The sequence below is a fragment of the Mytilus californianus genome, unplaced genomic scaffold, assembly GCF_021869535.1.
Source record: "Mytilus californianus isolate M0D057914Y unplaced genomic scaffold, xbMytCali1.0.p SCAF_11, whole genome shotgun sequence".
NCBI lineage: Eukaryota > Metazoa > Mollusca > Bivalvia > Mytilida > Mytilidae > Mytilus > Mytilus californianus.
The window spans coordinates 47,001,655-47,021,707 of NW_026262593.1; the positions used below are offsets into that span (position 1 = coordinate 47,001,655).

A 20,053-nucleotide genomic window follows, 5' to 3' on the forward strand; every position below is an offset into this window, starting at 1 on the left:
AATCAAATTATATTATCATGATTATAATAAAGGATACTCGAAGTTACTGAAAGCAAGCTCAAAGTACGCATCCTGTCGATATGAAACCACGCCGTTCTATAGTATATATCCCTTATTTTTCTATTAATATCAGTTGTTGGACATTATACATGCATGACATTAATACACAATTATTGACTTTTGATGAGGATAAAACAATGATTTATCAACCCCAGAGATTTGATATTCACCGAGGTCAATGGCTAATCATGCAATTTGCGGATTGGTTACTTTGGCAAGGGATATGAGCCCATATCTCATATGAACAAAAACGAAGATCAGACTGGTACTTAATGTAGAAAGCAAGACACTCCAGAGTATTATAATTGATGTTCGGGGTTTACATGAGATATGGTATCATATTCCCTGTCTGCGACCTATATCTTTTTTCGCCTGACGCCTCAGGGAATGTAAAACACTGACAGGAAATGTGATCATATTTCCCCTGTGAAGAATCGGAATAACATTATAGTGCGATTTAAAAAGCGTATATTGAAGCTACCTTTTGAGGAGTTTTTGTGTTTTATGTGGTTGCTATGTAATTGATGTATACTCAACCATTCCTCTTATGTATAATCAAAGCCACCGTCCAGCCCCATCTCGTCATAATCCCAACCCACAAAATAGTGTTTTATAACATACCGATGACTTACCAACACATATTCTTCTGCATGATTGATTTGGTGCTGAATGCAGCATACTCATAATGGCCTCATTGAGATCATTCTGTGAGAACGTAGAACTAGATCGAGTGCTGATGGAATATCTTCTTCCTCGAGGTCCAGCGGCCTCTGATTTCAAGCTCCTCATGGATATTTCAATAGGGATGATTTTGTTATTTAGTGCCGCCATTCTGCTTATCTAAATTTAATATTGTTTTGAAGAACTGTAATTTTACATAAAATCGGTGTATACAGTTCTAATGTAAATTTGACTTTGTGAAATTATTAGCACAAAAACTCATGATATATATATTTTTTTTAAACCAACGAATAATACGATCCCCAAAAAGCATTTAGGGCATACATGTGCATAAGGATTGTTTTTCATTTAGTGCTTAGGAGTAATCAGGCCATTGGTTTTCTCTTTTAAATTGTATTCATTTGTCATCCCGCTTCTACGAGTTTTGATCATTGTTAAGACCGTACGGCGACCTGTAGTTCTTCACAACAATGTCAGTTGGTCTTTGGTGGATAATAGTTGTCTGATTTGAAATCTTACCAGACCTTATTTCATACAGTTTAAAATTTTGAATCATGATTTTTGAGAATTTGTATGTTTGAACAAATTTTCATTAAAACTAAAATATGGTAAATAAATGAGGAAAAAATATAAAGACAATTCATTTGAGATTTTTTTTATTCCGGTCATTTTGATGTATTAAATTTGATCTTTAATGCTTGCGTTAAAAGACGTACATTATAAGTTTCCAAAACCATATAATCTTATAAACATAAAATATATTTTGGATTTAATTTTACTTAAACTGCCATGAATCTATGGTAGGACAGACAAACTCCAAGGACATTTACTTAAAAAAAAACCAAAATGATATGACATATTGTTCGTGATGTTGTGAAAATAATAATAATGATAATAATAATAATATTAACTTCAAGGATACTGCCTCATTCAGAAACAAATTTCCTAATTCTTTTATTTTCCGCAGTTATTCTTTATACTTTTGCACCCCATTATTCTCCAGTCTTTAACTTTTTTTGCTCATTTTTCTCTATTTTTTTTTTTTTCTTCATTATTCTCTATTCTGTAAAGACCACCCAGACCCTCCTATAGTGAAATATTGCTACTTTATGTACAGACAACTGTGTGAAAAGATGTTCTCGTATTTAAACCGGAAATAAAAATAAAGGAACGAAGCAAATTAGAAGGACAAAGTAATAAGAATGTAGGCATGATAAAATCAAAAGGAAATTGTCATATTTCAAAATGTCTTACCTTATCTTACAGGTACCACGGATAAATGATCTAATAAACTTTTTATTTGCGTCTTACTTCACAAAACCATGTCGCATGATATGTGCTAAAGAGTTGAAATGGTGATAATTAGCTTAAATTAAGTGAAAATGATTACAATTAGTGTTTAGTTTATTGACGCAATAATCATGTTTTCTTGTTAAAAAGCAAGGAATGTTATTTGTCCAAATATGGTATAAAATATGCAGTTCAAAGATCAACTTAAAACGTGTTCCGTCTAGAATATTGTGTTAAATATCGTATAAACCAAAACATTGTGTTGACGGCCTTGCGGTTATCCACCCCTAGCATTGCTAAATGCTGATAACTTTTAATTATCAGTTCATTAGAATTCCATACCACTTTTTTTTAATATTGATAATTTGAAACTTAAATTTTAAAGAATCTGTAAGTCAATAGAAATAAGCAAATAAGTTTATTGAAATAAAGGCCAAACATTGGTTTTAAAATATCTTCAGTTATATAATGTACAACAAAATTATTATCACTGATACCACGGTTGAGGATATTATATAGATTTATCCTTGAATTGACCCGTTTCTTCTATACAAATATACGTTTATAGTCGCCTGGTATTCCGCTTCTGTTGTTAGCGACTGGTTATATTCAAATTATTGGTTACGTCACAGTTACGGTCCGCGTTCAAGTCGTGGTGATTTCATATTAAAAATTTTTTTTTTTAAAAATCCAACGGTTGGGAAGTAAAAAAACTATACGTTAAAGAGTAAATATTAAATTGCAGGAAGGAAACAATGTTCGTACATTGTAGGAAAATATCAAATGTTACTTATTGTATTTGTACTTGCTACGAAACAACAGAAAAGCTCGGCGAGCTTCACTTTTCTCTCTGTTTCGAAAGTTCATACAAATAAATTTTAAATATTTCCAACAATGTACGAATATTGTCTAGGCATGACAGTATTATTATAGGCGGTGAATGTACCGGTAATTATAATATTATCTTGCTTCAACTGAATTCCCGAGCTACGCTCTCTTTTTCTTTTGCCCCCACCCCTTTCTTTGTGTGTGTGTGTGTGTGGAGGGGGGTGGGGATTAAGCATTCAAATATTTCTATAAAAACAAATTGAGCGTCGAATTCGAATCGCCCTGAATACATATATACAAGTAATATTTGTCACTGGACGTTAATAAAACAGATCATACCATCAAGAAATAATTTCTCAAATTTCGATTCTTGAAAATCTATTCAAGTTTACAGCCATTTGGCTAAAATTTACTTCTTTTCTCAATACTGTAAATATTCTTTTGAAAATACACGTTCAACTTGTCGAATTGGTCTATTTCATTATGAAGAATGAACGACATGTAAATATGAATAATGATGCAGGATGAAGGTCAGAGCGACAGAAACACAATGACACAGACAAGTCAAAACTAGGTCACAAACATGTTTAACCCCGCCACATTCTTTATGTGCCTGTCCCAAATCAGAAGCCAGTAATTCAGTGATTGTCGTTAGTTCATATCTGTCATATTAATTTTTTTCGTAACTTGTGTTGTTATAAATCAGGCCGTTAGTTTTCTCGTGTGACTTGTTTCACATTTTGTATAGTCGGTGCCTTTTACAGCTGATTTTACCGTATGGGCTTTGCTCATTGTTGAAGGCCATTTATGATTGCTTACATCCACGTCATTTTAACTTTGATGGATAGTTGCATCATTACCAATCGTACCACATCATATTTTTATATCAACATACAAAATACAACTCAGAAATACACTTCCAGTTTAAACATTTGAAATAGCACGAAGCTTTTCTTATTTTATTCAAACACACCTACTCTGTTGTTATGACACATTAGAAAGGTATTGGTACTGTGAATGTGTAATGTTATTATATCAAAATGTAGCCTAAATATATAAAAAAATAATGGATTTGAAGCGAGACTGGTGTATCAATACTTTTGCTTTATACGTATTCAGGACAAAACAATCAACTCAAACACCACCGTGCTTAAACGGCTGTGGGTAACTTAAGTTACCCACAGCCCAAGATGGCGGTCTCTAAACTCGTTGATATTATATAATTGATACAAAATCTGCTTTTTGCGACGTTTTTCATGAACTATCTAAATATTTATAGGATTCTTGAATAAAGAAATCACTTACCATTACCATAAATTTGTTAATTTTGAGTTCATTTAAGCGCAAGGCCAACTTTAAAAAATGCATACGATGTCCGTAACTTTATGGTCAAAACTAATCAGACTGTCCGTAACTTTATTTTCGAATGTGGGTAACTTTTGTTTTCAAAATTGTAAGATTGGTAATTTCAACAATTAAAGGACAATAAACACTATCAAATCCCGTATTTATTACCTAGTTTTATACTATTACGATATGCGTCAAAATAACCAAGAGAAAAGAGAACATAGCTGTAAAAAATCATACCCGAGTTTAACGGATTTACCGTTGTTTTTTTTTCAATTTATTCCCGATTTTCGAATAATATGTTGATAGATTAAACCAGTAAACCTGGTTAGCAGCATCCAAAGTATACTTTGCAGAGTGTTTACATAAAACAAGATCTGATGGTACGGCGAAATTTATCTTCTGGCTTTATAGATTGTTCACTATTGAGTCCTTGGCCCTTTAGCCGCGGGAAAAATTGATACCTTTTCCTTTAGTTTCCGAATTGTTAGCCAAAAAGTTATGGTCTCCATTATACCTAGTGTTATGAAACATCTTAGAGTAAATGGAAGGCTAAATTGTTGAACAGGTGTCCGTTTATAACAGCAATTAAGGTAGATTTAAAATCTTCTAAACGTTTCATTGACCTCAGGGATTCAATAACACTTGCTATCAAAGCGTAAGTATCTTCTTCAGGGGTCTGGACAGCTCCGTCTATGAATTTCCGCTCAGGAATGACATCTGAACTTGTTCTCTTAAAGGTGATTTTAGTATGTTCACTTTTAATGTATGGTTTAAAGCCTTTAGTAATTTGATCTGAATTTGTGATATCTGCAGTGGGAAGTGGTGAGATTTATCAGCTGCATGTCCTGATTTTTCGTCCAAAACGTGTTTCCTTATGCTAAAATTTGAAGTTCCATTGTGTTGGCTGATTGAGTGATAAACATGGTATCTATGTCACTAGATAAACTAACACATGTAATTTAAAAACAAATTTCTAGTTTATTAGCTGGGTACAATACCAGAAATCATGGAATTCACAAAAGAATTATATCATACTAGAAATCTACTTTATTTCTGATTATATATTCGATGCAATTTCTATAATACTAGTATGTTTAATTATTACATCCATGAATATCGATTCTTTGAAAGTTACAGCTGGGACTATTATACTATAATATATTATGTCCCAGGTTACGGACATCATGTTAAAGTTACGGACATACCGTTAAAGTTACGGACATCCCTATTGGTATAATGAAAAAAGTTACGGACAAGTTGTTTTCAAGTTACGGACATCCTAAGTGTTTTCGAAAATCGTAATGTGATCGTTTATTTTGCAGTATTTAATCATCTTTTATGTTTAGGTGTTTCCCTAAAAGATTGATACAACTTTTTAATTACTGAACATTTGTGTTGTTTTCATTGTATTGTTATTATATAGGAGAGAAGTTTCTTACCGAAGCCAGGCGCCTCCATCTTGGGCTGTGGGTAACTTACCCACAGCCGTTTAAGCACAGTGAACACGCTTGAACGTAAAAAGGTGTACCCGATTTTCTCTTTTGATAAGATGAATACCCATTTTGGTTATTTTACCCCAAAAACTACATGAAATGTAATTTACTGCTTGAAAAAGATCAAACAGTATAATTCGACAATTAGAAGAAAACAGTTGGATTATCACAAATCGGCACTAAAAGAATTCCAATACTGATGGGAGGACTTTGTGTTTCTAGCTCAGATTTTGAATTAAAAATTAAAGAAAACCAACTAACGAATAATGAATTTATATTTTTTTTCTACCTAATCTGCTGAGTCAAACAAAGTTTTACGAGGGAGTCTTTTTCTTCTATGGGATATCCATCCTATTTGCAGGGTCGCCATATAAAAAATATATGCGTTTATTTTTTAAATATAATTTACCTCGTTAATATAGTTATAAATGTTAAATTAAATTCATTTAGTGTATTTTGACATTTTGATACGGTCCCTCTATTTTTTTAGTCAGTGTAGGTGTCGGTGTCGGTATAAGTGTCCGTGTAGATGACTTTTCGAAAATGTCTAATAAAATAACATGATAAACGAAGGTGATAAATACTGAAGTGGACCCAGGTTAATATACTAAACCAAAGCCATTATCACCTTATCAAATGTACCGAGCGCAATTATTATCGATATATATAAACTTTAGGTAGTCAATATATAAATAACACATAGATGAGATGGTAATTTGGAATGTTATTAAATGATATTTTGACGAAAATCAGCATACGCAACACTGATGACCGCGCCCGGTTTATATAAATACAGCTTTTCGGCTCAGTCTATTACTGAAAAATACGTATGTTGATGTATAGGACTTATTTTTATTCAATTTTTAAATTTAATTGACATGAACAAATGTTTTGTTGTTACCGCAAGAAAAACATTGTCAATCGAGGCGAAGCTGTGTAATAATGACTTTTTCAGCAATATTGGTCATAAACGGCATGTTACATCATTGTCCCAGGTTAGGGGACAGTTTATAGCGCTCGCAAACATGTTCAACCCCATCACATTTCGTATGTGCCTGTCCGAGGTCAGTAATCTATCATTCAGTGGTTTTCGTTGGCTGATGTCTGTCAAATTCGTTTTTTGTTAATTTATTTGTACATAAATCAGGCCTTTGGTTTCTCGTTTAAATTATTTCACATTTTGTCATGTCGGACCTTTTATATCTTACTATACGGTATGGGTTTTGCTCATTGTTGAACGCCGTACGGTGACTGACCTTCAATAGTTAAGATTAGAATCGAATGTTACCGCCACGATGAACAGAGGAAAACGACTTATAGTTCTTTAAAATTAATTATGAAACAACGTATTCCCCTATGATTTTATTATTAATTATATTCTTATACTACAGATAAAATCAATAATTCAAACATCAATACAGGGAATACAAAATTTTGAACATCAGTTACATGGCTCAATAAGTCGCCATTTACATTCCTGGCCAGCATCTCTTTCACACACAGCGTTGGCTTTGTAACAGTCGTTAACAAGACGTCGGTCACATTTCTTAAAACCAGTGTTCTGGTGTAGATAACAGCAATATGAAAAATATAAATACATAAATGTTAAAATCAATAATAAGTATTAAATGAACTAATCATAGAGAAGCACCTTAAAATTTGGACGCAGGACGCGCGTTTCGTCTACAAAAGACTCATCAGTGACGCTCGAATAAAAAAGATAATAAAAGGCCAAGTAAAGTACGAAGTTGAAGAGCACTGAGGACCAAAAATTCCGATAGGTTTTGCCAAAAACAGCTAAGGTAATATCTATCCCTGGGGGTAGAAACCTTAACTTCATCTGCTATTATATAATACACATGTACACATGTCTGTCATATTTTATTTCGGTAATCGTGCATCACCACAACCATATGTACTGCAGTCGTCCGGTCGAAATATATAATCAATAGGCAAATTATTTAGAATTGTTTGTTTCAATCTGAAATTGATAGCCAAGAATGAAGAATTTAATTGAAATTGAAAATCAAATACAAATTATTCATTTAAATAGCCCTTTAAATATATCCTTTTTGTAATCAAATTAATAATATAATAACCTGTAATAAGCATTTGTCTTCTTTTTATCTTGGCTTTGGGTTAAACAAAGTTAAGGGCTCTGAAGCATGTAAAAGGACGTATCTGTAGTGTATTAAAAATTCGTTGAACCAGTATTTGAAGTCACCTCCACATTATAAAGAGTACAGTATTCTCTGCTTCCGATAATTATTTCAGGCTTGCAATGACAGAACTCAAAGCCGTAGTATGTGGATGCAACTTGGGAATATTTTGTTAAAAAAAATACAGATGAGCTCACTATAATATCAACGTGAATCAAAGAAGAGATATCGTTTCATATGCCAGTTGATTTTAGTGCAGGGAAAAATTGTCCGGTGGAACAATTCTATATTTTTATATGGTTCATTTAAAAACGACATTTGTGCTTCTCATATGTCTATGGACATAAACAACGAAATGAGTTATTCCAAAATGTCTTTAAAGATTTGAAAAAGAGGCGGAAGATACCAATGGGACATTCAAAACTTATAAGTCGAGCTAAACTAACAATGCCATGGCAAAAACACGAAAGTGCATCGATACTGGTGTGAGTTTAATGAAATATATAATGAATGAAAGCATGAATATCAAAAAGTCATTAAAAATAGTAAATATAAGCCAAAATTATCAAAGAAAAATTTTCCTGAGTGAGTTACAACCTCCATTTCAGTACAACTACAACAGGAAAGATAAAAATAGGAAAAGTAGTTATCTCCTGTGCCGTTTTCAACCGACTCGCAATGTCAGCTTATAGATGCAAGCTAAGGTAGATGTATCAGACCTTTTTGTATTTGTAATTCATATTACTTCAAGTTCAATAGAAACTAGACTTGTAATTGCGAGCAATAACGGATGGCACCCTCGTTCTCCCATTGCCAGGGTAACGGCAGTCATTTTGAAATTCCAAAGTCAAAGAGTGCATCTACACATGCAAATTATCATTTTTGTAAAGTTTCATTTAGTTTGGAGCATTTTGAAATTTTTGACATTTTTGCTGTTTCCATGGTTACGGCAGCCTTTTTGAAAATTCCAACTTCAAAATGCAACTCTGCCCATGCCAGTTACTATTTCTGTAAAGTTTCATCCTTTTGATTTTTTTTGCTGCATCCATGGTTACAGTGGATAATTCCAAAATTCTAAAAGCAGACATCTCATTGCCACATGTCATGTTATATATCAGTACAGTTTCATTGACTTTGGTGAAATACTCTTTAAGAAAATGCTGATTTTATGCATTTTCCCATAGGATCAATGTAAAACTTGCCCCCAGTTTCCATGACAACGGCGGCCATTTTGGAGTATCCAAATATTGTCTTAACATCTTGGCATACTGGGTAACATTTTCATAAAGTTTCATCCAGTTGGGTTTTATAACGGAAGAGTTAGAATTTTTGATATTTTAGCTGTTTCCATGGTAACGGCAGCCATTTTGAAAATTCCAAAGTCAAACTGCAAATCAGCACATGCCAGTTAACATTCCTGTGGAGTTTTTTCCAGTTTGGAACACTTTGATTTTTTTCGCATTTTTGCTGTTTCCATGGAAACGGCGGCCATCTTTTACCATTCCATAGCAAGGTGCACAACTTTACATGGGGGTCTTCATTATAGTAGAGTTCCATCAACATTGGTTCATTGGATTCCAAGAACTCGCTTGGACAAAATGTGTGGAGAAAAATAATAAAAACTAGAATTGCAATTGCAAGCAATAGCGGATGTCACCCTTCCCCCATTGCCACTAAGCGGCAGCCAATTCAAAATTTTAAACAGTGGTTGCACATATATGCATTGCTATACACCTTTCTGCAAATTTTCAGTACATTAAAGGCTTTTTCAATTTTTCTCATTTTTGATGTTTCCATGGCAACGGCGGCCATTTTGGAAATTCCAAAGTGGAGAGTCTCATCTTTACTTGCCAGTTCACATTTATATTAAGTTTCATTAAATTTGGAGCATTTTTTGAAATTTTTGAAAGTTTTGCTGTTTCCATGGTAACGCTTATTAATTCCAAAATTCCAGAGACATATGCCACACTGACTGATGACATGTTACATATGATTGCAGTTTCATTTGGTTTAATCTTATATTCTTTAAGAAAATGCACCTTTAATATGTTTTCCCGTAGGGTCAATGTTAAACTTTTGCCAAGTTTCCATGGCAATGGCAGCCATTTTGGAATTTCTAAATATAGTCGGTGCTTCCACACATACCAGGCAACATTTCCATAAAGTTTCATTTGGTTTGGTCTAAAAGAATTGGCTTTTTGAAATTTTTTCACATTGTTGCAGTTTCCATGGAAACGGTGGCCATTTAAAAAATTCCAAATGTGTCCTGCATAACTAGAGTTGGTGGTCCTCATTATGGTACCCACTCATTATGATTGGTCCACTAATCTATGAGAAAACTCTAGGACAAAAAGGTGGAATAATAATAATAATAACTAGATTTGTAATTGCTAGCAATAACGGATGGCACCCTTCCCCCTTTGCCAGGTGAGCGGCAGCCATTTTGAAAATTCCAAAGTCAAAGAGCGCATCTACAGATGTCTATTAACATTGTTGTAAATTTCATCAATTTTGGAGCATTTTGAAATTTTTGAATTTTTTTGCTATTTCCATGGTAACGGGTACAATTTCCGAAATTCCAAAAAACAGGTGCCACTTTGGGATATGCCATGTTACATATCCATTAAGTTCTAGAAGGTTTGATCTAACATTCTTGCAGGAAATGCAGCTTCAATGTGTTTTCCCATAGGGTCAATGTTAAACTTTCGCCCTGTTTCCATGACAATGGCGGTCATTTTGGAATTTCCTAATATTGTCACAACATCTAGGCATACTAAGGAACATTACCATAAAGTTTTATCCAGCTAGGTCTTATAATGAAAGATTTAGAATTTTGAAATTTTTTCACTGTTTTGCAGTTTCCATGGAAACGGTGGCCATATTAAAAAATTCCAGAGTCAGATGCACAACTTCACATGGGGGTCCTCATTATAGTAGAGTTCCATTAACATTGTATCACTCAATTCTGAAATGTGTGGAAGAATAATAAAAATAGTAAGAAAAAAAAGAAACGTAGAATAACAATATGTCACCCCAACTCCGTTGAGGGTGCCATAATAATAAAGAAACGGAGGAAAAGCAATATGTCACCCGACATTGTCGTACGGGTGACATAACTAGATTTGCAATTGCAAGCAATAGCGATTGGCACCCTTCTTCCCCCGTTGCCAGGTGAGTGGCAGCCATTTAGAAAATTCCAAAGTCAAAGAGGGCATCTACACATGCAAATTATCCTTTTTGTAAATTTTCATTAAGTTTGGAGCATTTTGAAATTTTTGACATTTTTGCTGTTTCCATGGTTACGGCCGCCATTTTGAAAATTCCAACTTCAAAATGCAACTCTGCCCATGCCAGTTACCATTTCTATAAAGTTTCATCCCGTTTGCAGCTTTTTTATTTTTTTTAGAAATTTTGGACATTTTTGCTGCATCCATGGTTACAGTGGATAATTCCAAAATTCTAAAAGCAGACATCTTATTGCCACATGTCATGTTATATATCAGTACAGTTTCATTGACTTTGGTGAAATACTCTTTAAGAAAATGCTGATTTTATGCGTTTTTCCATAGGATCAATGTTAAACTTGCCCCCAGTTTCCATGACAACAGCTGCCATTTTGGAGTATCCAAGTATCGTCTTGGCATTTTGGCATACTAGGTAACATTTCCAGTAAGTTTCATCCAATTGAGTCTTATAATGAAAGATTTAGCATTTTTCACAATTTAACTGTTTCCATGGTAACGGCAGCCATTTTGAAAATTCCAAGTTCAAAATGCAGCTCAGGCCATGCCAGTTACTATTTTAGTGAAGTTTCGTACAGTTTGGAACACTTTGAATATTTTCGGATTTTTGCTGTTTCCATGGAAACGGCAGCCATCTTGACCATTCCAAAGTCAGGTGCACAACTTCACATGCTGGTCTACATTATGGTATAGTTCCATCAACATTGGTCCATTAAATTCTAAGAACTTGCGTGGACAAAATGTGTGGAAGAAGATTTAGGAAAAAAAGAATCGTAGAATAACAATACGTCACCCCAACTCCGTTGAGGGTGCCATAACTAGATTTGCAATTGCAAGCAATAGCGGATGGCACCCTTCCCCCGTTGCCAGGTGAGTGGCAGTCATTTAGAAAATTCCAAAGTCAAAGAGTGCATCTACACATGCAAATTATCCTTTTTGTAATGTTTCATTAAGTTTGGAGCATTTGAAATTTTGGACATTTTTGCTGTTTCCATGGTTACGGCGGCCATTTTGAAAATTCCGACCTCAAAATGCAACCATGCCTATGCCAGTTACCATTTCTGTAAAGTTTCATCCAGTTTGCAGCATTTTGATTTTTTTTGAAATTTTGGACATTTATGCTGCAGCCATGGTTACAGTGGATAATTCCAAAATTCTAAAAGCAGACATCTCATTGCCACATGTCATGTTATATATCAATACAGTTTCATTGACTTTGGTGAAATACTCTTTAAGAAAATGCTGATTTTATGCATTTTCCCATAGGGTCAATGTTAAACTTGCCCCCAGTTTCCATGACAACGGCGGCCATTTTGGAGTATCCAAATATTGTCTTGACATCTTGGCATACTGGGTAACATTTTCATTAAGTTTCATCCAGTTGGGTCTTATAACGGAAGAGTTAGAATTTTTGATATTTTAGCTGTTTCCATGGTAACGGCAGCCATATTGAAAATTCCGAAGTCAAACTGCAAATCAGCACATGCCAGTTACCATTCCTGTGGAGTTTCTTCCAGTTTGGAACACTTTGTTTTTTTGGCATTTTTGCTGTTTCAATGGAAACGGCGGCCATTTTTTACCATTCCATAGCAAGATGCACAACTTTACATGGGGGTCCTCATTATAGTAGAGTTCCATCAACATTGGTCCATTGGATTCCAAGAACTCGCTTGGACAAAATTTGTGCAAGAAAAATAATAAGAAAAAAAAGAAACGTAGAATAACAGTATGTCACCCCCAACTCCGTTGAGGGTGCCATAATAATAATAATAAGGGAAAAAAAAGAAACGTAGAATAACAATATGTCACCCCAACTCCGTTGACGGTGCCATTATCACCAAAGAATGATTTTATTCAATGAGAAGATATCAACTATATAGCGGAATGTAAAAAGGGATAATGCTAGCCTCTTTTCTTTTATTTCTTGACAAGTCCCAAGCCTGTGCTATGTCTGCCTCACACGAATGAAATAAAAGGTAAACAAGAAGTTGAACACAATAGGTTTCCATATAAGAATGCCGGTCGTAACAAAAATAGTCTATCAAATAACCAAGCATCTTAAAATAAGTTTTGGGGAATTTTTCAAAGAATCAGATTGGTTTTTACAATATGCATGTAATCTTCTCCTAAAACAAGTCAGAACTTGGCAGTTATGTAAAACCAATTAATATTTTTTATGAAAAACTGTTTGTTTTCATGATTAATTGGAAAAATTGTAATGCCTGTAGAAGTCAAATGTTTGTTTATATTATTGCATGAGAAACGTTTAAAAAAAGAGGCGGACGATACCATACCGAAGAGAGACTAACACAGTCATGGCAAAACAAAATTAACGAAGAGAGCGAGACAAACACCAGTATACAAAACACTACATAAATATAATAAAGACTGAGTAACACGCGTATGTCCCTCACATAAAACCGGGTGATATCAGGTGCTCCGGAAGAGTAAGCATAACCTGCTCCATATGCGACACTCGTCGTGATGAAGACTGACATTGATTATTTGTACTACACAATGTATATCAATATTGTGTTTTACGGTATGTGTTGTAAACATCATTCTATAACCAGCACATCCGATCCTGATATCCAAAATTGATTGGATGTTTTGTAAAAAAAAGGTGGGAGAAGATAAAAAGAAGACCATATGAAACCAATAAAAACAGACAATGTCATGTTCAAAAAGTACATCAACGAAAAGGCAAAGACAGCCACTAAACGTTTAGCAACAATAACCTCACCAAAAAAACACAGTGTGTGAGCTCAGTAGAGCTCCGGAAGGGTCAGTAGTTCCTGCTCCACTAGTGACTTTGTTGTAGTGTCTATTTTATGTCACCAAGTTTAATATATGCTACTTACAAATCCCCCGCATCCATCACAATCGTAAAGGCCACGGAAACCACGTTTCTGTGTTTCTGTGAAGGTATTAAATGGTGCAATCCAGTCAATACTAGTTAATTCCTGTGGCTCACCAGGGACTCGTCCTGTAGAAATGATATGTTATCAAAGTTACTATTTAGTCTTTCTTGTTTAGGCACCGACCATTCGTATTTTGTAGGGGTCATATTTGTTTCAATAATAAACAGGAACAAAATATATTTTGTAAACTCAGTTTGGAATGTAAAGTTTTTCTGCTAATTTCCAAGACGAGGGTTGAGATCTCAAAAAAACATGTTTAACCCCGCCGCATGTTTGCGCCTGTCCCAAGTCAGGAGCCTCTGGCCTTTGTCAGTCTTGTATCATTTTTAATTTTAGTTTCTTGTGTATAATTAGGAGTTTAGTATGACGTCCATTATCACTGAACTAGTATACATATTTGTTTTTGGGCCAGCTGAAGGACGCCTCCGGGTGCGGGAGTTTCTCGCTGCATTGAAGACCCATTGGTGGCCTTCGGCTGTTGTCTGCTCTATGGTCGGGTTGTTGTCTCTTTGACACATTCCCCATTTCCATTCTCAATTTTAAACATACAATTTTTCCCTTCCTTTCATGATTTTTTTTATTAGTTGTTACTGGCTTTGAAATAGCTGTCAGTAACTGCGAGTACTCTCAGTTCTGTACTTAGTGTCTTTTTTGTTGTGGGTCTGTGTTTTTGTTACTTGTTTTTCTGCTTTGTATCGATCTGATGAGTTAAGCCCTTTTTAACTGATTTTTATAGTTTGTTGTTCATATGTTGTGCTGTTACACCACTGTCCCAGGTTACGGGGAGAATTAGGCGCCCGCAAACCTGTTTAACCCCGCCACATTCTGAATATGCCAGTCATGGCCTAAGTCAGGAGTCTATAATTCAGTGGTTGTCGTTGGTTCATGTCTGTCATATTTGTTTTTCGTTCATTGTTTTTTTTTATGAATTAGGCCTTAGTTTCCTCAATGGAACTGTTTCACATTTTTCATGTCTGAGCCTTTTATAACCGACTATATTGTATGGGTTTTTCTCATGAAGGCCGTACGGTTGACTGTTATTGCTTACATCCACTTCATTTGAACTTGGGTGAATAGTTTTTTCATTGGCCATCATACCACATCTCCTTATTTTAATTTTTGTATAAGTACCGATAGGATGTAGGACCTAAGTGTTCATTTCTGTTTAGGAATGAATATATAGTTATAATTCAATTGATCAATAAAAAAATCAATGCTAGAACCGATAATTATACACCTTCAAAAAATGGAGACAGATATTTGATTGGCTGATGTGAAATTACCAGAACGGAAAAAAGAACGGAAAGTTGTTCGATCGTTGTAGACACGGGGTTTGTATTTTTATCAGATTGAGAAAAATCGCGACAGTATGCGTTTGATTCTTGCCATCAGCTTGTAAATATATAATTTATAAATAGATAAAATCAGAGATAAATTTGAATATTAAATACAACATAATAATATTTAAACTGAATTTTGACAATTCTTACTGTAATAACTAATCCTCTTTTAAAATATAGGAAAATTAACATTACGTTTTTTAAAATCCATTATAACTTAATTTTATGCTTAAAAAATTTGCACCATGGTCAACAAGGAGAGACAGATATGAGTTATCACATAAATGAACACAATAACGCTTACCATATACAGTGAAAATGTAGTAGTCAACATGATTTTCCAGGTCAACGGTGCACTTGACTTTTTTGTAATTTGTCCAAAATGTTACCAAAGCACCAGGGACAACATCCGTATAATTGGCAAAGATGGTCACTTCCTTTGGTCTCTGTAAGATATTAAGGGTCTACTAATGATAATTCAGTACAATTCACCTTTTTTTCCCAGAATGCGGCAAGATCCCAGATATAATTCATTTTTGCATATTTAACGTGTAGTGGCAAATATTTCATACGATTTCAGGACGAGAACAAATTATGATCAATCAAAACAACAAGTAAAAAAATTGGACTGTCAATGGAAAATGAGGGCATGTTGATAAGAGGCAGAAATGTTCCTGACGTCAGGACACCTACGGATTCCCAATAAATATTTAAACCACTGTTCTTTAATTGCAGAAAGAATTTTACTATCTCCATACGACGTCCACAGCCTATTTTTCCTATCTGTGAATGACCAATTACCTTTGATGACTATGGTGTTAAAAACTGTTTTCAGTTTCCCTTCGGCTTATGAGTTTTGAATGTCCCCTTGGTTATGTTTAATTTATAGACCTTAACAAATGTTTTAGAGATAATCCCTTTCCTTAATTTGTTTGTTTAAAAAATATTGTTTTGCTAGGTAATCAACAAAAAAACCTGCAGTTTTCTAATATATTTTATACGGACTTACCATTTATGTTTCATTTATAATGTTAATGTACCAGAGTCTGACTATTCTTCGAAGTTTTGTCCACATTTTTTACATTTTTTTGTTTTGATAACTTATCGATTCGTTTAAATTACCTTGAAAACTTCATTTATGCGAATGTCATACATCTTTTTGTTGTCTTGTGTAAGGTTACTACTCTGGACAGTTCCCCTGAAAACTGCAATGAAAATCACGATAGATATCTTAGCAAACTAATTAACCTGTACTTAGGACATCTCAGTTTTTTTCTATAAAATCGAAATTAATAAGATAATTGATAACTTTTCGTTTAAATAAGAGAATTAAAAAAATCTGTTATTATAGTAATATCTATAATTTACCGTAGTCTTTTTAGAAGTATTGATATCTGTAGTCAGGGTTTGTGTTATTAAAAAAAAGATAATGTTGGATGTAACACGTCTTCTGATTGGCTAAAAGTTTTTATCTGTCAGCTCATAGACATAATAGTTTTGTCATGTGACCGTGACGTCATCAACATTTTTTCATGATTTACTCCTTACAAATGGAACTTAGAATTAAATTATAAGGAATGACCTAAAATATGTGGTGCACACTTTTTAATAACCCGTTACGCGGGTTATTCAGTGTGCACCACATTTTTGATGTTATTTCTTGATAGACAGTAAATTTTTTACAGTCATTCCTTAAAGAATTTGTTCTGTATCTTCTTCCTGTTATTTTTACCATGCATACAAATTACGTACCTAGATTATTTAATCCACAGAACTCAAACTGTGGTATAAATAGATCATCCATCCAATCGGAGACTGAACAGGATTTGCCATTTGAACAATGTATAAATATATACAAAACCAAAACAATCCCAGAGCATTTCCTCTTCAAAAATAACTCCTTTAAAATATGGACAAAATAAAATATACAATGAACATCGCTATCGTTTCCCGTTCTATTGTCGGACTGCAGGCGTCAGGGTATTCAATTTTCAAAGGGAAAGAAATATTAAATTATCTTATCCTTAATGTACAATTAAGAAGTCATTGTCCACGTTCGTGCAATTCCGTCGAAACAAGATCGTACAATTTCGTTGACTAATTATATAATACTAAAATACTAAAATTGTCGAGCTGATTCTTAATACTATCTCAGAAAAGTTGAATATTCTTCATTGGTAGAAATCTATAATGACGATAAATGTTCTTGCTTTCCTCTGGTCATGCTATTGTGACGTCACGAAAAAGGCAACCATGCCTGATAACGTCTCACAGAAAGAATCTTAAGTTTTTGCAGATCATTGAGAAAAAAAATAAATATTAAGTTTAGTTTGCCATCGTCTAAAACCACTCGTCTTAAGACATCAACAGATTCTGCCAATGTACGATATTTCTTCTTTCAAGATAGGCAAACTTTTAAATTACTATAAAACACGACGTTATAAAAGTTATACGCGTAACAAAAGGTCTTACCATTGTATTATTATCAAATTATCACAAGAAGTAGTCCCTTACTTTTAAATTTATAATATTTGGGTAGTTGACATAAAAAAGAACATGTCAGGAAGGATGTTTGCGCCCATTACATCAAACGGATATCCACAGGATAAATTACATACATGTACAGTAACTGTTGATAACTCGCTTTAATATATTAACAACACTCATTATGATTTTTTTAATAGAAATTTTTAAATGGCCTGTGTTTTACACCATTAATAAAATATTTTTCAGATTGAAAGTAATGATCTTTATAAAAATTCGGACAGAGAGTCATTATCTCCTTCTGCACGTTTTCCTACCGAAGGTCGGTGGTTCTTTCTGGGCACTCCGACTTCCTCCACCAATAAAAACTGATCGCCACGAAATAGTCACTAGTACTGAAAGTGGCGTTAAACACCAATCAATCAATCAATCCTCCTGCACGTCCGTTTTTTCTCTCCTGTGGAACCTTTTTGTGTAACATCCCCTTTTATGTTTAACTGACGACAGAATGATTGCATACCATTTGTAGATGCGCAATCAGCTTTAATCCGATAGATGACATAAAATGTATATGTCTGTGTCTATTCTATCTGATATAAACTCAATAAAATTGAGAATGGAAATGGGGAATATGTCAATGAGACAACAACCCGACCAAAGAGTTCAAGTTCATTAAGACAAGGTCATGTTAATGATGTCTTTATACTAGACCCATGCCATTGGATGTTGGATGTGTACTGATTGATATTTAAGTCTTAGATACATGATCTTTTATTACTTGTTATTGGCTTTGAACTACCTTTCAGTAACTGCGAGTACTCTCAGGTCTGTACTTTGTGTCTTTTGTGTTTTTGTTAGTTGTTTCTGTGATTTGTATCGATCTGATGAGTTAAAAGACTTTTTCAACTATTTTTTATAATTTGTTTAAATGCAGTTCTGTTACACCACTGTCCCATGTTTAATAGGGAGAGTTGGGCACCATCAAATATGTTTAAACCCGCCGCAATTTGTATGTGCCTGTCCTAAGTCAAGAGCCTTTAATTACTTCCAAATCATTTGGTCTCTGGTGGAGAGTTGTGGCATTGACAATCATACCACATCTTCTTATTTTTATGATGAGTCTTCACACATTTTAAGGACCGGCAGTTTACACTTTTTTAATCAATATTTTCTTCGTATAGATTCATTGAGTAATATTGCACTATCAACACTTTCAAAGATGTATAACGAATTGAAATAGTCAACATTAATAAAGAAATAACTGCGATTCCTGGAGTTGTACTGGAATATTTACGTTTGACGTTGGTGGCTACCAAATTTATACGAGAACACATTTTGCTTACTCTGTTTATTTCTTTGTATTATTCAATAAGGTTAAACCATCTAGATTTAAATTTATTTGGACGGTATTTTTGGCGGGCACCAATCACATACCGGACCTTCAAAGAAACGTGTGAAGAAACTAGTAACAAAGGTTCAATTAAGATAAAAGATTGTCCAAGTATATGTAAGAGAATGATAATTCCTTTTTTCGTGATTAAGTACGAGCGTTAGCGAGTACTTATCATGAAGTAAGGGATTATCATTCTCTTACAAACTTAGAATATTGTAAAGTGCTCAAGGCTCAAATGATTTCTTGATTGGTTGCATTCAAGAATTAGTTTCATTGTCATTGCAATGTTTGTAATTGATGCATGACTTCCTTTTTCGGCATTTCATTTATGGATTAGTTTTAGTGATGTAAGGACTTTCTTATAATTTGGGAAATATAAAAAAAAATGAGTTATAGACATTAGGTTACACAACAGTACAAAGAAAAAGTAGGAATTGTATATGTTTCCTGATTGTGAGTAAGACTGTAAATCATGTAATATTTTAGTGAGGAACTATCTACTGTTTATTTACAGTTTAAATCAATAAATACTTTTGAGTTACAACTAATTTTATTTCACAGGCAATATTTTGGTCCGGCTTTGTAAATCAAATACTATTTCATTCAGTCAGGGGAATGTTCAAATAAAATGCCATTTAAAGTATTAAACATATTCAAAATTTAAATTAATTCCTGTTTTATTTTTTTTTATTTTATCGGAATATTCTTCAAAACCGCTGGTCCAGTAATCAGAGTTTGGGAAACTAAATAATTAGGTTATTTTTTATTTAATTTTTTTTTCTTTTTTTGCATTGCTTTGATATTATTCAATT

General features: G+C 33.8%; 1 protein-coding gene across 1 annotated transcript; it reads right to left on the bottom strand.

The window, feature by feature from the left end:
- Positions 1–7,049: 7,049 nt before the first annotated feature.
- Positions 7,050–17,979, bottom strand: LOC127720201 (uncharacterized). The gene is made up of 6 exons (XM_052226675.1): positions 17,837–17,979; positions 17,117–17,264; positions 16,487–16,569; positions 15,669–15,810; positions 13,965–14,089; positions 7,050–7,263 (listed from the first exon to the last, which is right to left on the bottom strand). The coding sequence occupies exons 1-6, from the start codon at positions 17,837–17,839 to the stop codon at positions 7,144–7,146; spliced, it is 621 nt and encodes a 206-aa protein (XP_052082635.1). The 5' UTR covers positions 17,840–17,979; the 3' UTR covers positions 7,050–7,143.
- Between the last annotated feature and the right edge of the window lie 2,074 nt (positions 17,980–20,053).